Consider the following 19837-nt stretch of genomic DNA (forward strand, 5'->3'; position numbering starts at 1 on the left):
GAAGATATACAAATGGCCAACAAATATATGAAAAAAATGCTCAACATCACTAATGATCAGGGCAATGCAAATCAAAACCACAATGTAATACCACCTTACTCCTGCAAGAATGGCCATAATCAAAAAGTAGTAGATGTTGGTGTGGCTGTGGTGAACAGGGAACACTTCTACACTGCTGGTGGCAATGTAAACTAGTACAACCACTATGGAAAACAGTGTGGAGATTCCTTAAAGAACTAAAAGTAGAACTACCATTTGATCCAGCAATCCCACTACTGGGTATCTACCCGGAGGAAAAGAAGTCATTATAAAAAAAAAAAGATACTTCCACATGTGTGTTTATAGCAGCACAATTCTCAATTACAAAATCAGGGAACCAACCCAAATGCCCATCAATCAACAAATGAATATAGAAACTGTGAGAGAGAGATATATACACACATACACATACATACACATGATGGACTACTACTCAGCCATTATAAAAGAAATGAACTAATGACATTCGTAGCGACCCAGATGAGACTGGAGACTATTATTCTAGGTGAAGTAACTCAGGAATGGAAAACCAAACATGTGTTCTCATTCATAAGTGGGAGCTAAGCTATGATGATGCAAAGGCATAAGAATGACACAATGGACTTTGGGGACTCAGGGGGAAAGGAAGGGAAGGGAGTGAGAAATAAAATTCTACAAATAGGGTACAGTGTATACTGCCCAGGTGATGGGTGCACCAAAATCTCACAAATCACCACTAAAGAACTTACTCATGTAACCAAACACCACCTGTTCCCCAATAACTTATAGAAATTTAAAAAAAAAGAAAAGACATCACTAAGAAAATGAAAAAACAAGCCACAGACTGCAAGAAAATGTTTACAAATCACATTTCTGATAAAAGACTTAGATTCAAAATACATAAAGAACTCTAAATTCAATAAGAAAACAAACAACCCTATTAAAAATGGACAGAAAATCTGAACAGACATTTCTTCAAAGAAAACACACAAATGACTACTTATCAATTAAAAAATATTTCACACCCTAAGTCCTTAGGGAAATGCAAGTTACAACCACAGTGAAATGCCACTTTTTGGCCTACTAGAATGGCTATAATAAAAACACAATAACAACTGTTGACAAGGATGTGGAGAAATTGAAACCCTCATCTACTGCTGATGGAAATGTATTATGGTACAGCCACTTTGTGAAACAGTTTGTCAGTTACTTAAGAAGTCAAACATAAGCTTACCCAATGACCCAGCAATTCTACTCTTAGGAACCTATCCAAAAGAAATGAAAACAATGCCTATGCAAAGACATGTTTGTGAATGTTTATAGCAGGGCAATTCATAATAGCCTAAAAGTGGAAACAACCCATCAACTGATAGATGCATAAACAAAATGTGATATTCATACAATGGAATACTACTCAGCAATAAAAAGGAACAAAATATTAACACATGCTACAATTTGGATGAACCTTGAGAACACACTGTGCTAAATGAAAAAGAAACCAGATGCGGCCAGGTGCAGTGGCTCAGGCCTGTAATCTCAGCACTTTGGGAAGCCAAGGCAGACGGATCATGAGGTCAGGAGATCAAGACATCCTGGCTAACATGGTGAAACCCCATCTCTACTAAAAATACAAAAAATTAGCCAAGCGTGGTGGTGGGCACCTGTAGTCCCAGCTACTCGGGAGGCTGCGGCAGGAGAATGACGTGAACCCGGGAGGCAGAGCTTGCAGTGAGCCGAGATCACGCCACTGCACTCCAGCCTGGGCGACAGAGCAAGACTCCGTCTCAAAAAAAATAAAGAAAGAAACCAGATGCAAAAGATTGCATATTTCATCATTCCATTTATGTGAACTGTCCTGGAAAGGCAAGTTGGTAGAGACAGAACAGATCAGTGATTGCTTGGAGCTGGGATGGAAACAGACTGACAGCAGACAGACAGTATTTTTGGAGGGGTGATGGAAATGTACTAAAACTGGATTTTGATGATGGTTACACAACTCTCTAAATGTGCCAAAAATCACTGACTTATACACTTATAATTGGCAAATGTTATGGAATGCAAAAATTATTCGACAAATTGAATTATTCAATTAATAATTATTCAAAATTATTCAAAAATATTCAATAAAATTGATTTCTTAAAAATACAATGGATTAATTTTTTTTAAAAAGATTGTAACATATCAATTATAAAAAAGGGAAAAGAGTAACTTTACAGTGGAGAAATCTAGCAGACACTCTCTTAACTGTGATCAGGGTTATCACTAGTAGTAATGTTCATATCACGCACCCCACCTCTCTGACATGATGTGAGGAGAAAGGTACTTCCCTTTTCCCCCAAATTCAAAGCCCCACAGTCAAATAATGAGTAAACATCAGGCAAGTATATATTAACGGACATTCTATAGATCACCTGACCAGTACTTCTCAAAAGTGTCCAGATGGTGAAAAACAAGGAAAAACCAAGAAGAGGTCTCAGATTGGAAGAGTAGACTAAAGAGACTTGAGGACTAAATGTAACATGGTATGCTGGATCAGGAAGAGAGATTGTTATGGTCTGAATGTGTCCCCCAAAATTCATATATTAAAACTTAATCACCAAAGTGATAGTATTAAGAGATAGGGCCTTTAGAGGGTAATTAGGCCCTGAAGGCTTCAGCCTCATGGATGAGATTGGCACCCCTATGGAAGGGCTGGAGGGAGTGAGTGGAAAGGGGCCCTTTTCTCCCCTTTCCATCCTTTCACCATGTGAGGACACAGCATTCATCCCCTCAGGAAGATACATTAACAAGACGCCATTTGGAGGCAAATGGCAGGACTCATTTGGGTCCTCACTATACATTGAACCTGCTAGTATCTTGATCTTAGACTTCTCAGCCTCTAGAACTGTGAGAAATAAATTTCTATTGCTCATAATTACCCAATCTGTGGTATTTTGTTATAGCACCACAAACAGACTAAAGTGGGGATTAATATCTAGAAAATATAAAGAACCATTCAGCCTCAACAACATAAAAACAATCTGCAAGTCCATAGCTTACATCATATTCAACAGTGAAAAGCTGCAAGATAGTCCTCTAAGATCAATAACAAGGATATTCACTCTTGCCACTTCTATTCAACATAGTACTAGAAGTACTAGCCACAGCAATGCGGCAAGAGAAAGAAATAAAAGCCATCCAAACTGGAAAGCAAGAAGTTAAATTGTCTCTGCAGCAGATGACATAACCTTTACTTTGTCTTTCTTTCTTTCTTTTTCTTTCTTTCTTTTTTATTTTCTTTCTTTTCCTTCCTTCCTTCCTCTTTCTCTTTCTTTCTTCTTTTCTTTTCCTTCCTTCCCTTCCTTCCTTCCTTTCTTTCTTTCTTTGTTTCTTTCTTTACTTCCTTCCTTCCTTCCTTCTTTCTTTCTTTTCCTTTCTTTCTCTTTTATTTTTGAGACAGGGTCTCACTCTGTCAACCAGGCTGGAGTGCACTGGCATGATCATAACTCACTGCAGCCTAAAACTCCCAGGCTCAAGCAATCCTCCTGCCTCAGCCTCCCAAGGAGCTGGGACAACAGGCACACCACCATACCTGGCTAATTACTTTTTGATTTTTTTTTGTAGAGACAGGGTCTCCCTATGTTACCCAGGTTGGTCTCTCAAACTCCTGGGCTCAAGTGAGCCTCTGGCCTTGGCCTCCCAAAGTGCTGAGATTTCAGGGATGAGTCACTGTGCCCAGCTGATACAATCTTATATATAAAAAAAATCCTAAAGACTATGTTAAAAAAACTATTAGAACTAATAAACAAATTCAATAAATTTGCAGGATACAAAATCAACATACAAAAATCAGTAGTGTTTTTACACACTAACAATGAACTATCCAAAAGAGAAATTAAGGAAACAATCTCATTTACAATAGCTACAAAAAAAAAAAAAAAAAAAAAAAAAAACCTTAGGAATAAATTTAACAAAAGAGATAAAATTCTATACAATGAAAACTGTAACACTGATGAAAGAAATTAAAGAAGACACAAATAAATGAAAATTATCCCATGTTCATGGATTGGAAAAATTAATACTGTTGAAATGTCCCTGCTACCCAAAGTTATCTGTAGATTCAACACGTTCTCTCTCAAAATTCCAATGACATTTTTCACAGATATAGAAAAAAAATCCTAAAATTTGTATAGAACCACGAAAGACCCAAATACTCAAAGTGATCTTAATCAGAAAGAATAAAGCCACAGGCATCACACTCTGTGATTTTAAAACATATACAAAACTATAGTAATCAAAATAGCATAGAACTGACATAAAAACAGACTGATACACCAATGGAACACAACAGGGAGCCCAGAAATGAACTCACATATGTACAATCAGTTGATTTTTGACAAAGATGCCAAGAACACACATTGGAAAAAGGACAGTCATTTCACTAAATGGTGTTGGGAAAACAGGATATCCACATGCAAAAGAATGAAATTAGGCTCTTATCTCACATCATATACAAAAGCCAACTCAAACTGGATTAAAGATTTAAATGTAAGGCTGAAACCTATAAAACTACTATAATGTCATGGAAAGCTCCATGACATTGGTCCGGACAATGGTTTTTTTTTTAATATGATCCTGAAGCATAGGCAACAAAAGCAAAAATACCCAAAGGGGACTATATCAAACTAAAAAGCTTCTGCATAACAAAAGAAACAATCAACAGAATGAAAAGGCAACCTACAGAACGGGAGAATATTTGCAAAGCATACATCAGATGAAGGGTCAATATCTAAAACATATAAGGAACGCAGACAACCTAATAGCAAGAAAACAAATAACCCATTTTAAAAATGGGTGCATGATCTCATTTACATGTAGAATCTAAAAAAGTCCAATTCATAGAAGCAGAGAGTAGGATGGTGGTTACCAAGGGCTAGAGGTGGGGAAAAACTGGGAAGATGTTGGTCAAAAGATACAAAATTTCACATACACAGGAGAATGACTTAAGAAATCTACTGTACAACATGGTGACTACAATTAATAACAACGTATAGTATACTTGAAAATTGTTATGAGAGTAGATTTTAAGTGTTCTCACTACAAATTACTGATAAATATGTGAGGTAATACATATATTAGGCCGGGCACGGTGGCTCACGCCTGTAATCCCAACACTTTGGGAGGCCGAGGCGGGTGGATCACGAGGTCAGGAGATCGAGACCATCCTGGCTAACACGGTGAAACCCTGTCTCTACTAAAAATACAAAAAACTAGCCGGGCGTGGTGGCGGAGCCTGTAGTCCCAGCTACTCGGGAGGCTGAGGCAGGAGAATGGCATGAACCTGGGAGGCGGAGCTTGCAGTGAGCTGAGATCGTGCCATTGTACTCCAGCCTGGGCGGCAGAGCGAGACTCTGTCTCAAAAAAAAAAAAAAAAAAAAAATACATATATTAATTAGTTTGATTTAGCCATTCCACAATCTATACATATTTCAAAACATCCTGTTGTACACCAAAAAATATATATATATCTGTCAATTTAAAAAACTTTAAATATGAATAATGTTATGTAACCATCATCACCATCCATATCCAGAACTCTTTCCATATTATAAATGGAAACTCTGTACCCATTAAACAGTAACTCCCTGTTTCCCTCTCCCTCTAGTTCTTGAAACCACCATTTTGCTTCGTATGAATTTGAGATAAATTCACAATTTGAATATGAGTATTTCTTAAATTAATATTTTTTAATTGCCAGGAAATATTGTATATGTCTTTGGTGTACAACATGATGTCTTGAAATATGTATAGATTATGGCCAGGCGTGGTGGCTCACTCCTGTAATCCCAGCACTTTGGGAGGCCAAAGCGGGTGGATCACAAGGTCAGGAGATCAGGACCAACTTGACTAACACAGTGAAACCCCATCTCTACTAAAAATGCAAAAAATTAGCTGGGCGTGGTGGCAGGCGCCTGTAGTCCCAGCTACTCAGGAGGCTGAGGCAGGAGAATGGCGTGAACCCAGGAGGCGGAGCTTGCAGTGAAATGAGATCGCGCCACTGCACTCCAGCCTGGGTGAAACAGTGAGACTCTGTCGCAAAAAAGAAATATGTATAGATTATGTAATTTAAAAAAATTTTTTTAATTACGTACACACAACCAATACAAAAAATAAGCAAAGGATTTGAATAAATACTTCTCCAAAGAAGATATACAAATGGCCAATAAGCATGTAAAAACATGCTCAGTAATCTTTAGGGAAATGCAAATCAAAACTACGAGATACCACTTCACATCCATTAGGATGGTTACCATAAAAAAATAAGTGTTAGAAAAAATGGGGAGAAATTACAACCCTTGTGCACTGTTGGTAAGAATGTAAGGTGGTACAGCCACCATGGGAAACAGTGCGGCGGTTCCTCAAAAAATGAAACCTAGAATTGCCACATGATCCAGCAATTCCAGTTTTGAGTGTATGCCTAAACCAGAGTCTCAAAGAGATATTTGTATACCCATAGTTTACAGCAACATTATTCACAACAGCTACAACATGGATGCAATCCAAGTGTCCACTAACAAATGAATCAATAAGCAATATGTGGCATATACATACAGTGGAATATTATTCAGTTTTAAAAAGGAAGGACATTCTGACACATGCTATAACACAGGTGAAACTGGAGGACATTATGCTAAGTGAAATAAGCCAGTCACAGAAGGAAAAATACTGAGTGATTCCACTTATATGAGACACTTAACATCGTCAGATTCAAACAAAGTAAAATGGTAATTTCAAGAACTGGAGAAAGAGTGAAACGGCAAGTTATTGTTTAATGGGTACAGTTTCCATTTTATAATATGGAAAGCGTTCTGGAGATGGATAGTGGTGATGGTTATACAACATTATCAATATATTTAATACCATTGAACCATACACTTAAAAATAAGTAAGATGCATTTTATTTTATGTGTATTTTACTACAATAAAAAAATTGGGAACAAAAAGCAAAGAAACCACCAAAAAATTATAGAATTAATAGGAGATTTTAGCAAGGCTGACAAACCCAAAATCAATACTTAAAAATCTATATATTGGCCAAGGCAGGCAGATTGCCTGAGCTCAGGATTTTGAGACCAGCCTGGGCAACATGGTGAAACCCTGTCTCTACTAAAATACAAAAAATTAGCCAGGCGTGGTGGCGTGTGCCTGTAGTCCCAGCTACTCAGGAGGCTGAGGCAGGAGAATCACTTGAACCCGGGAGGCGGAGGTTGCAGTGAGCCAAGATCACGCCACTGCACACCTGGGCAACAGACCAAAACTCCATCTCAAAAAAAAAACAACAACTATATATTAGAAACAATTGGAAAAAGGCTTTAAAATAAGATATCATTTCATAGCCATCAGATCAGCAACCACTAAAACGCTGGACAATACCAAGTGTTGGCAAAGATAAGGAGCAACAAAGCCTTCAACCTTCTGCTGGTGAGAATATAAATGGCTACAGTCATTTAGCAAAACAGTTGAGCTTGGTCATTACCTAGGAATGCTGAACTCGTGCCTACTCCACAGGTGGAAAGCCCAGTTCGAGTTATATACCCTAGATCAGTGTTTCTTAAACATTTTTCATTATGGCCAATTCAAGTAGCCTTTTAAGACATTTTTAATCAAATACTAATAAAAAATAAGACTTTGTTAAATAATGTTGATCTTTGAAAAGCCACAAATCACTGTAAATATCTAGGATTTTTTTGCTCCCCAAGAACAAATCACTGTCTCATTGGGGGCAATACCTCCTTGCTGAGAATGTGTGCCTTAGGTCAGTGGTTCTTACACTTTAGAGTACATGAGAATCACCTGCAGGGCTTGTTAACACAGACTGCTGGGCCCCACTGCAGAGTTTCTGATTCAGTAAGTCTGGGGAAGAGCCCAGAATTCCTGTATCCTACACTACATGAGCAGCACAAAGCTGTGTCCTCTGGGGGGCTCTAAAAATTAGAGTTGTCAACAAAGGGCTGCCTGGTGGTCTTGACTAAGAGTATTCCAGCCCAGGTTGACACCAGAATACTTTTAGGCGAGACCACCAGGATTCCTCCATGGATTATTATGGGATATCTGCCAAACCCGTAGCTCTTCTTTAAAATTGCCCCACCATAGCCTCAGTTAAAGAGACAGGGCTAGACAGCCGTCTCTGATCCACAGCATCCAGCCCACTTGACCACAGTTGAGCAAAAGGTGGACCCATGATCCATCCACAAGAAACCAATCCACCAGCCAGCTGGACTAGCACTATAGTAGATCCCGGCCCTTGAAAGCAGTACAGTTAGAAGCCAGGCTGGCATCACAGCAAACTAAAGTCAACATTCTAAGGGAGCAAGAAACTTCAGTAAGTAAAGGAAGCTGGTCTGCAAAGAGACTAGCAGAGTAGCACCCCACTAGCAGCTGTGGGGTCACCATCCCGGCCTTAGAAGCCAGGCAGCACCCCACGAACTTCCCCTGCCCTCTTCCAGTGCCCTCCCTTCTTGTAATTCCAGGAGTAGACCTCTGTTCCTTGCAGTGGCAAGTCCCTTCTCTTTGGGTGGCAGACTTGGTACCTGAAACAACACTGCACTCTTGCCCCTCCATTTTTTGCTATGCTTCTATTAAAGTGCGGAAGACGGCAAGGGGGTCCCTGCTTGATGGGACAACAGTACAGGAGGTCCTTGTGGGCCTGGTGTCTGGGGAAGACAGAGAACAGAAGGCCCTGGTGACAGGCAGGGCTGAGTCCCACTCCACAGTGTCACTGTCATCTCACAGGTCCCATGCTTGCCTGGGCTCCAAATCACCTAGTTTAATATTTTTAAGTGTTGCCCTTGTATTTGTTCAAGGACTTTCAGGAATCATTTGTGTTGGGCTTTCAGGAATCTGAAATGCAAAGGTGTTCTTTTTAGATTTTTATACAAAACCAAAATACTTACTAGCTCTGCCTTAAATTGGCCTACTCTCCACTCCCCAGTCCAGTATTTTCTTCCCTTGAATGCTAACAGTTTTGTGGAATGGTGGTTTTAAAGCAAAAGTTAAAGTAAAACCTCACAATTTTAATTACCTAGGGAAAATTTCAACATGAAATAGTGAATGGCTGAAGTGTCAATATTTTGTAAGAAAGACAATTACAGAACCATCAAACAAAGGGAGAAACTCAAACCACTCTATTAGCAAAATGTGTCCAAAGAGGGGTCTACCTGAAAATATCTTATTTATTCTATATAAAGGCACTCACTTGTTTGAAAACTGACTGGGCTCTTCAGCAGTAATTGGACACAAACTACTGATACACACATTATTGTGAATGAATCTCAAAGGCACTATGCTGAGTGAAAGAAGTCAGTCTCCAATGGCTAAACACCGCCTGATTCACATATAGGATATTCTAAAAGAGACAAAACTGTAGTGATGGAGAACAGACCAGTGGTTGCTGGGGTTATGGGGAGGGGGGATGAAGTGTATGGGGGAGGTAATGAAACTATTGTTTACTTTCATTGTGGTTGTGGTTATTCAAACCTATACATGGGTTAAAATTCACAGAGTTGTAAAGCCTCCCAAAAATGAATTTTACGCTACAACTTTTAAAAATAAGATTTAGTTCCTGGCCCGCGGCCGTCGGGTGTGAGCTGCGCCGACCGCTCTGAGGGTTCGTGGCCCACCACTCCTTCGCCATCTCTGCCGCCACCGTCCACGCTCAGCGTCGTAGAGAAGATGATGGGTCGGAACAGCGCCATCGCCGCCGGTGTATGCGGAGCTCTTTTTATTGGGTACTGCATCTACTTCGACCGTAAAAGACGAAGTGACCCCAACTTCAAGAACAGGCTTCGAGAACGAAGAAAGAAGCTTGCCAAGGAGAGAGCTGGGCTTTCCAAGTTACCTGACTTTAAAGATGCTGAAGCTGTTCAGAAGTTCTTCCTTGAAGAAATACAGCTTGGTGAAGAGTTACTAGCTCAAGGTGAACATGAGAAGGGCATAGACCATCTCACAAATGCAATTGTTGTGTGTGGACAGCCACAGCAGTTACTGCAGGTCTTACAGCAAACTCTTCCACCACCAGTGTTCCAGATGCTTCTGACTAAGCTCCCAACAATTAGTCAGAGAATTGTAAGTGCTCAGAGCTTGGCTGAAGATGATGTGGAATGAGAAACAAATGTCAACATAATAAAATCTCAGTTAAAAATATATTTAAAATTTTTGGTAGTTGAGCAGCTCTGGGGGAATAAGGGCAAATATGAACTACACTGAAATCTACCAAAGTTAATGTTTACTTTGTGTAGATCCATTTGTCTATTTTATTTATTTTTCCCAGTGAAAAGTGTATTTTGGTAGATACACTTTTTATTCATTTTATACACTTTTTATTCATTTTATAAATACACTATGAGTTACTAAAAAATAAAAAATAAGATTTAAAGTTACTTGCAGACAGAAAAGGTATAGCTAAAATGCTTAGAAACAATGTATACTCTGCCAGGCGCGGTGGCTCATGCCTGTAATCCCAGTACTTTGGGAGGCTGAGGAGGGCGGATCACAAGGTCAGGAGTTCGAGACCAACCTGGCCAACATGGTGAAACCCCGTCTCTACTAAAAATACAAAAATTAGCTTGGCGTGGTGGCACGTGTCTGTAATCCCAGCTACTCAGGAGGCTGAGGCAGGAGAATCACTTGAACCTGGGAGGCAGAGGTTGCAGTGAGCAGAGATTGTGCCACTGCACTCCATCCTGGGTGACAAAGCAAGACTCCATCTCAAAAAAAAAAAAGAAAGAAAGAAAGAAAAGAAACAACATATACCCTTCAGTAGGCGTATTAGTCTGTTCCCACATTGCTATAAAGAAATACCTGAAACTGGGTAATTTATAAGAAAAAAGGTTTAAGTAGCTCAGGGTTCTACAGGCTGTACAGGAAGCATGGCTAGGGAGACCTCAAGAAACTTTCAATCATGGCCAAAGGCAAAGAGGAAGCAGGCACATCTTACACGGCCAGAGCAGGAGGAAGAGAGACTGAAAGGGGAGGTACTACACACTTTTAAACAGCTAGAACTTTTGAGAATTCATTCACATCATGAGAACAGCAAGGGGGAAGTCCACCCCATGACCCAATTACTTCCCACTGGGCCCCCACTCCACCACTGGGGGTTACAATTGGACATGAGATTTGGGCGGGGCCACAAATCCAATCCATATCAGTAGGTAAAACCTGGCCCCTGTGATACTATTTATGCAATGAATTTGTCCATTTTGTTTTCCTCACAGAATGAAATTATAAACTTCAGCCAAGTCCAGGCTAAATTAACAGACATTCTGAATCATATGGATCTAAGCTTATGAAGAGAAACTGTTGTACTGAAAAGTGAGGAAGCATGCCATTTGCTGTGCCCATCTCTCAAACACCAATACAGCACCACCACATAACGCTGTGGCAGGCACCAAGACAGAGCCAAGGCTGAAGAAACATCAATAACTGTTCTGAACTTTTGAACTACAAACCCTTCCTATAGTCAATTAAACCACATGTACTCACTGGCAAATTTTCTTAACTTACATGTGTAAAATAACAAAAGATCACAAAATATACCTAATCACTATCAAAATTACTTTTTGTTTAATTTACCTGCATGCATAGCAACCGTTTTTTAATTCATCTAAATAGATCCCTCTCTCAACTTACAGGAAAAGATGGGAAGGCAAGGAACAAAATTCTATGTTCTATACATGAACAGAATATTAGATAAGGCTGGTGAGATGAAGTGGTCATGCAAATCCCTACATATAATAACTATTAAAAAAATAAATTTAATAAAATATTTAAAGAAACTGCAAGGCATCCAAAAGCAGAGAGAAGCCAGAGGAAAATTAGCTGGGCGCAGTGGCTCACGCCTGTAATCCCAGCACTTTGGGAGACCGAGGCGGGTGGATCATGAGGTCAGGAGATCGAGACCATCCTGGTTAACACAGTGAAACTCTGTCTCTACTAAAAAAATACAAAAAATTAGCCAGTCGTGGTGGCGGTCGCCTGTAGTCCCAGCTACTCGGGAGGCTGAGGCAGGAGAATGGCGTGAGCCCGGGAGGCAGAGCTTGCAGTGAGCCAGGATTGTGCCACTGCACTCCAGCCTGCGCAACAGAGTGAGACTCCATCTCAGAAAAAAACAAAAAAGAAGCCAGAGGAAAATTTACTTTCAGAAAACTGCAACCGAAATCGGTAGAACCTGTGAGTTTACAGTTTACCAGCCACAGGATTAATTCCACCTGCAAGGCTACAAAAAAAAAAAAAAAAACACATTGGTGGGAAAAATCGCAGCCTTACCAGCTAAATGTGTCAAATATCAGAATTCAGGATGGGAAAAGAAGCAGAAATTTAATGAGGAAGCCCTAGCAGCATGAGAACCACAGAATTAGTGAGACCCAAATTCAGAGCATAAACTTCCCAAATCTGGCTTATAGCTAGTCTACATATGAGTGGAGCAGACCCCAAGGGATCCGGCAAAAAAGAAGTCAGAGCCCAGAGAGATACCCACTCTTGAAAGATGGAACTACACAGGATTAGACCTCTGTGTCCTCACCCAAATCTCATCTCGAATTGTGGTCTCCACATGTTAAGGGAGAGACCTGTAATACCCACATGTCAAAGGAGGGAGGTGATTGCAGTTTAAATCCAGGCAAGTTCAATGCCTGCTAAAACAAAAATCTCAAAATCCTCAGAAAAAAAAAAAAAATTCAGTTGCTGCAATGACTAGTTTTCAACCAAAAATTACTAAATATGCAAAGAAACAGGAAAGTGTGACCCTTACTCAGGAAAAAAAATAATGGTCAATAGAACTGACTTTACAAAGGTGATTCAGATTCATCTGCCATCTATAATTCGCTGCTAAGTCAATTGAAAAATTAAGGGAAGCTGTATTAGTCTGTTTTGTGCTGCTATAAAAGAATACCTGAGGCTGGGTAATTTGTAAAGAAGGGAGGTTTATTTGGTTCCTGGTTGTGCAGGCTGTACTAGAAGCATGGCACCAGCATCTGCTTCTGGTGGGGCCTCAGGAAGCTTCCATTCATGGTGGAAGGCAAAGGAGAGCAGCCGTGTCACATGGAGAGAGAGGGAGCAAGAGAGGGATGGGAAGTGCCATGCTTTTTTAAACAATCTGCTCTAGTATGAACTAATACAGCTAGACTCACTCAGTATCACAGGGAAGGTGCCAAGTCATTCATGAGAGATCTGTCCCCATGACCAAGACACCTCTCAGTAGGCCCCATCTCCATCTCCAACAATGGGGGGTCACATTTTAACCTGAGATTTGGAGGGGACAAATATCCAACCTGTATCAGAAGTATTTTGGCCTGAAGGAAAACGACGCTGGATAGCAACTGTTTAAAAGAGCATGTCTCCTCCCCACTCTTGCTCCCTTGCAGATATGAATGACACCACCAATCACCATAACCTGACAGTTCTAAACATTACACCCAACAACTGCAGAATATACTCTTTTAAGTCCCCACAGAATGTTCCCAAAGATAGACCACACACTAGGTCATAAAACAACTCTCTTTTTCAGAATATTAAAATATAGCAGACTATATTCTCTTACTGCAGCAGAATTAAACTAGAAATCAACAAAAAATAAAACATCAGAGATAGCCCCCAAATATCTGGAAATTAAAAACTCACTTTTAAAGAACCCTTAGAAATCACAAAGTATTTTAAAAAATATTTTCAACTGAATAATAGTGAAAATTGATCAATTAGACTTCATCAACATTTAAAACTTTTGCTCTTTGACAACCACTGTCATCAAAATGAAAATGTTTTCAAAACATGTATCTGATAAAAAGCTTTTATCTAAAATATTTAAAGATTCTTGAAGCTCAATAATTTAAAAAACAATTAAAAATGGGCAAAAATATTTGAACAGACGCTTCATCAAACAAGTTATATGACCATCAAATAAGCACATGTTTAATATCATCCATCATTAGTGAAATAGTGAAATGTGAATTAAAACCAAAATCAGGCACCACTTCACACCTTATAGACTGGCTAAAATGAAAAAGACTGACAATACCAAGTACTGACAAGGATGTGGTGCAACTGTAACTCTCAGACATTGCTGCTGGTAATACACATATTGATTCCATCCCTCATTCTGTCTCCCTAAAAATGTTAATCCATAAAAAGGCAGTAAAAAAAAGTTGGCAATGGACACCTGAAAAACACATTTGCTTTATTTATTTTATTTTCTACAGGTTTGACACTTTTTTTTTTTTTTTTTTTTGAGACAGGGTCTCACTCTTTTACTCAGGATGGAGTGCAGTGGCATGATCTCGGCTCAAGTGATCTTCCTACCTCAGCCTCCTGAGTAGCTGGTGTGCACCACCATGCCCAGTTGGTTTTTGTACTTTTAGTAGAGATGGGGTTTCATCATGTTGCCCAGGCTGGTCTCTAACTCGTGAGCTCAAGGAATCTGCCCACCTTGGCCTCCCAAAGTGCTGGGATTACAGGCACGAGCCACAACACACGTTTGACACTTGTTAAACCCACTAAATTGCCGAGTAACTAACAGTCCATTGCCACTTCAAAAACCAGTTCATTGATGAAAATAATGTGACCTCACAAGCAGCTTCAGGGAACTTTTCACTGAATTTGTGGGATCCATCAGAAATGAAAAAGCAGAATTCAAGCACCCAGTCTGACCTGCCTCAGCTCAGCATCCTTAGATCCTCCCTCTCCTCCAAGGCTCTGAATCTGCCTGGGGAAGAGCATGGCAGTTGCAGACAACCCCTGCGTCCCTCCCCAGAATCAGGACCCTTGGTATCACTGCCTCCAGGAATAGCAGCAGGACCAGGCAAGACCAAGGTCAAGCTCTTTCTGCCACCTACCTGTGGTTTCACACATCAAGCTGGAATCTGTTAACAGTTTTTGTTATTATTAGTAGGATGTCTACACCACAAATGATTTGGTTACAGATTCAAAAACAGCCATTTGGTAGAAAATGACCACTGATGAGTCTCCCAGGAAAGAGGAGTTACAAAAAGCTTCCTTTACATTTTAATTTTTCTCTAGATCCTTTGGTCTATCTTAAATGGCGAAAGAACATGACCATTCAAAAAAGTGAAAGGGCATCAAAATCTGAGGGCAAAGGCTGTCATGAGGAAAGGAGACGAAAGCCACAGGGGCTAAAGCTACGACTGACTTTGCAAATAATTAACCAAGAAATGAAGAAGTGGTCTGGATGAGAAACTGCTGTATCTCACTGAGGAAAAAACAAAAAAGTGAGAAACACAAATTTATCGCATCCTGGACAGGTCAAGCACACACACAATGTGAACATGGCTCAGAACCAAATTCAGCATCTTTAGCCCCGGAGAAAAACATCTAACTCATAGTACATCCATGGCAGTTTACTGAGTAGACTGATTTTTGTTAAAATTGAGAACTTTTTGACAACCAAATGATGGGGCTGGAATTAGTTAGGTGAGAGATGTTGACAGCCTTTAAAAATTAAATAAAGAGGCCAGGCATGGTGGTTCATGCCTGTAATCCCAGCACTTTGGGAGGCTGAGGCAGGAGGATCACTTGAGCCCAAGAATTTGAGGCAGCAGTGAGTTATGATCACGACCCTGCACTCCATCCTGGATGACAAAGAGATCCCATCTCAAAAAAAAAAAAAAAAAAAGAGAGAGAGAAGAAAAGAAAGAATGAAAAAAAGAAAGCAACTTTAAAGAAAAAAACCGGTGGCCAGGCGCAGTGGCACACACCTGCAATCCCAGCACTTTGGGAGGCTGTAGCGGGCAGATGGCTTAAACTCAGGAGCTCGAGACCAGCCTGGGCAACATGGCAAAACCCCATCTCTACAAAAAATACAAAAATTAGCCAGATGTGGCTGGAGTCCCAACTACCCAGGAGGCTGAGGCAGCAGGACCACCTGAGCCCAGGGAAGTTGAGGCTGCAGTGAGCCATGATCGTGCCACTGTACTCCAGCCTGAGCGACATCAAGCAAGACCCTGCCTCAAAAAATTAAATAAAAAAAAAAAAGACGAGACAAATCCCTTCAGCAAAATGGTACTAGTCCCACACTTATCACTGGTGACTGCCTTCGAGTCAGAGATTTTCACCCTAACTTTGTTATCATGGCCGGACTCCCTCTCTTCTGATGTAATGTCTATAAATCTTGGCATCCAAGGTGCTTTTGCTCCACATGTCAGCTATTAGCACTGGTATTTTTCCTGACAACTAACTAGTAACACTGAAGGAAAGAAACGAATTTTATACCATTAACTACAATTAGGTGTTTTTTAGAGGGAACATGGCACTGCCTGGAAATTAAAGGGACATGCTTTTGACCATGTTTGCCACTGAGATGAGAAATGTGGTGGAAATGGAATCCATACATGGGGTTCATTTACACCCAACTTAATCCACGAGAAAAGATTCTCTCCACATAGCTGGTGCTGAGGGAACCCTCCAGACCAGGCAGACCCCTAGAGAGCCCCCCTCAGTCCAGCCTGAAGTGGTGGCCGTGCATCCCTCACCTTTCATATTGGTTGTGTAAAACCCAACAGCCGCTCCACGTCTCCACAGGATTTTAGCTTGTTCCTTCACAGAGTGAGGTAGAAAAAACATGTCATCATCATCCAAATTTCTCTCCAGTCTTCCAAAAATAATGACGTTTAGAATGAAAAGCACAATCCTTTCCCCAAATGACTGAACCTTTGGGGGAAAAAAAAAAGAAAGAAAGAAAAGAGCAACAATAATCACGTGAGACAAGAGAGGAAAATCATATGCAATAAATTCTGTGCTTGGACGTGACCCACACATTGGGGCCAGGTGTGAGCTCCTCCATCGAAGATTCATTTTGTGCTCAAAGATCCAAAACGTGAATCATGGCATCTCACAGAGGCTTCCACACCACTGACCTTTCACACCCTGCGGCCTCCAGGAGCAGAGAACAACACCAGGGGCGGCCCCTGGGTCCTCAAGACCACGGACCAGGAATGTGAGACGACAAAACACAATCCATCACATTGTAACAAAACAGGAATTTAACACTGGGGGACTGGGCAACCCATTTCAACTGACTCGCTGGATGTGTCCTGAAATAAACCCAATCTGCCATTTTCATGACAGCAGGCCCCGGAATTCTGGCCGTCAGAAGGAGGGTAAATAATGTGGGAGATCAATTGCTACACCAAAAGCAAGTGAGTTTCAACGGCTTGTGACCGATTTGGAGCACACACTGGCGTCCTAATCCCAGAGAATTACAGGGACTCGGGGCACACCCCTTCTAAGGCTGTAAAATTGAACCATCTCTTGCCTGTAGCAAAGTTATCACAAGTAAGGAAATTGTATTGTGGTCAAAGTCAGGCCCACACAGATAGAAGCTTTCCTCTTCGCAAGTCAAAATGACTTCACACTCCTGCCTATTAAAATGCTGTGCATATGTGTAGCCCATGGATGGCAAATAGGTGGTAGAAACCAAGGTCTCCCACCCCTGGATTCAGAGCAGACCTATCTGTCCAGCTAAGCGTGGACACGGTCTCAGAAGCCTCCTTAACGCAGCCCTTCAGACAGTCACGAGCAACTGCTAAAATGTGGCACGAGGTGAAACCAATCAGCTATTTACGAAGTGACAATACTGTTGTATTGGAATTTACTCTGCAACACTGCTAGGTGACAGCCTCTGCGTGTGTGTATTTGTCACTTCATCCTATGCATTACCTCTAGATCAACAAGGCCACTAACTGGTCCATGACATCCACCCACATGCTCCCATTTGATTCTCACCACCTCGCTGGGGAGGTCCTGGTTCATAGGTGGGGAAATTGAGGCTCAAAGAGGGTGATTACATTTATTGATTTCCCTGCCTCATTTCAAAGAGGACTTGAGACAGCTGGACAAGGGATCTGTCAGAGGCAGGCACAAAACAACAGACTGGGGCTTTCCAGTCCAGCCAGCGATTTCCTTCTTCATCTTCATCCATTAGAAATGAGATTTGGGGAAAGAGGATAATACAAATGTTAATACTTCATTTTATATTTAATACTTGACCCTTGGATTATCATCCTCATCGTTTGTGGTTTGTGGGTTGTTACCCTGGATTTGCTGGGAGATCTTCAGCAATTCACAACCTCTTTGAGTCTTGGTTTCCCCCTCCAGTCAAGGGATAAGATCCTTCATGTGGTCTCTAAAATACATGCATGTTTTTCAAATGCTCTGGTAATAAAAATAAGGCAGCTTGCGGCAAATGGCAAGAAGTGTTCAGTGCCAATAAACTTATGAATTGGCCAGAATGTAAAATATTTCACCTTCATCTGGAGTTAAATCTTAAATGAGAAAAAGATTAGTGAAAACCACACTAGCTTGGCTCTGAGAAGCCATCACATTTTGTATCTCAGACAGCGGCAGCCAAATCAAGTTCAGACATTAAGAATAACTAGCTAGTCACAAAACCAGATTGGTGTCGTGGGGGAGGTTATATTTTTCAACTTATAAAACCAAAAAGTTCAGAAGAAAGCCAGAAGACAAAAGCAGATTGCATCTGGCAGAAGGGAAATATCCAATCAAAAACTGGCAGGAGAAAAAGGAGGAGAAAGAAAATGTACTTAATTTGTCCAATTTCATTACGGGGGAGGAAAACATGTGACATGTGATTTTTGACTCAGAAATGTTTCTGAAAACACAAAACTAAGTTCCAGTTCACATCCCTCATCAGGACCACTAATTAAGTTAACAGGAAAAACATTAAGAAATCTTGTGGGGGTTTTTTTGGTAATTTGTGAAGAAAAGCTGGCTAGGAAACAAAATGTAATTAAAAGAAAAAGAAAAAAAGTCAAGACCTAAAGTTCTACAGAGAGAGGAAATATTCCCTTGTACAGCTGGGGTAGGATAGATCTTTACAACATGGTTCATTAAGTGGAAATAACACCCAAGTTTCTTTCTGTTCATAATATAGGCCACATTTTCAGAAAATGTGGGGGTTTTCTCATTTAAACTTAGAAGAAGAGATGACAAATGAAGGAAGTAACAACTCTTGTTCTGAAAAAATTATTTAAGGAGCCATTCACATTCTTCATAGCATTCAGAACAGTCAATCATTAAGTGGCACCTGGCCCACCTGCGGCACCAGAGCTGGGACAGCAACGCAAACCAAGATGCCAAGCACCACACTGGGTACGTCATGCTCACTTGCTGAATCTCAGGCCATCTCTAATGTGCTGGAAGAAAAACCTTTTCAAAATAATATCTATGGAGTCAATTAAAACGAGACCTAAAAAAGACAACTCATAGAATGGGAAAAAAATAACTGCGAATCATATATGTGATAAGGATTACGCATATGAAAAACTCTGCATATGAAACTCTGCATATGAAAAACTCTCACAACCCAATAGTAAAAAGTCAAATAGCCCAATTAAAAAGTGGGCCAAGGATCTTCATAAACATTTTCCCAAAGGGGATCTATAGATGGCCAATCAGCACATGAAAAGATGCTCACCATCCTTAGCCATCATGGAAATGCAAATTAAAACTACAGTGAGATTCTACTTCACACCTACTAGGATGGAGAACATTAAAAAGACAATAACAAGTGCTGGTGAGGATATGGAGTGACTGAAACCCTCAGACACTGCTGTTGAGAGTACAGAATGGTGTGGCTGCTGGGGAAAGTAGTTGGACAATTCCTCAATATATGAAACGTAGAGTTACCACATGACCAGCAATTCCACTCCTAGATATATACTCAAGAGAACTGAAAATATGTATCTCACAAAAACTTACATACAAATGCTTATAGAAGTATTACTAATCATAATCAAAAAGTGGATACAATTC

The 19837-nt window shown here is 40.5% G+C and overlaps 1 protein-coding gene and 1 pseudogene across 1 annotated transcript in view; one reads left to right on the plus strand and one right to left on the minus strand.

Annotated features, from left to right (window-relative positions):
* FAM169B (Protein) overlaps positions 1-16627 on the minus strand; it is a 40792-nt gene extending 24165 nt beyond the window's left edge. The window contains exon 1 of the mRNA XM_077938646.1: positions 16537-16627. Coding sequence (XP_077794772.1) covers positions 16537-16627 — 91 coding nt within the window. The remainder of the gene's footprint in view (positions 1-16536) is intronic.
* On the plus strand, positions 9616-10201 carry LOC715855 (mitochondrial import receptor subunit TOM20 homolog; annotated as a pseudogene).
* Positions 16628-19837: the final 3210 nt, after the last annotated feature.

Source organism: Macaca mulatta, chromosome 7 (assembly GCF_049350105.2).
Source record: "Macaca mulatta isolate MMU2019108-1 chromosome 7, T2T-MMU8v2.0, whole genome shotgun sequence".
In the NCBI taxonomy this organism is placed as follows: Eukaryota; Metazoa; Chordata; class Mammalia; order Primates; family Cercopithecidae; genus Macaca; species Macaca mulatta.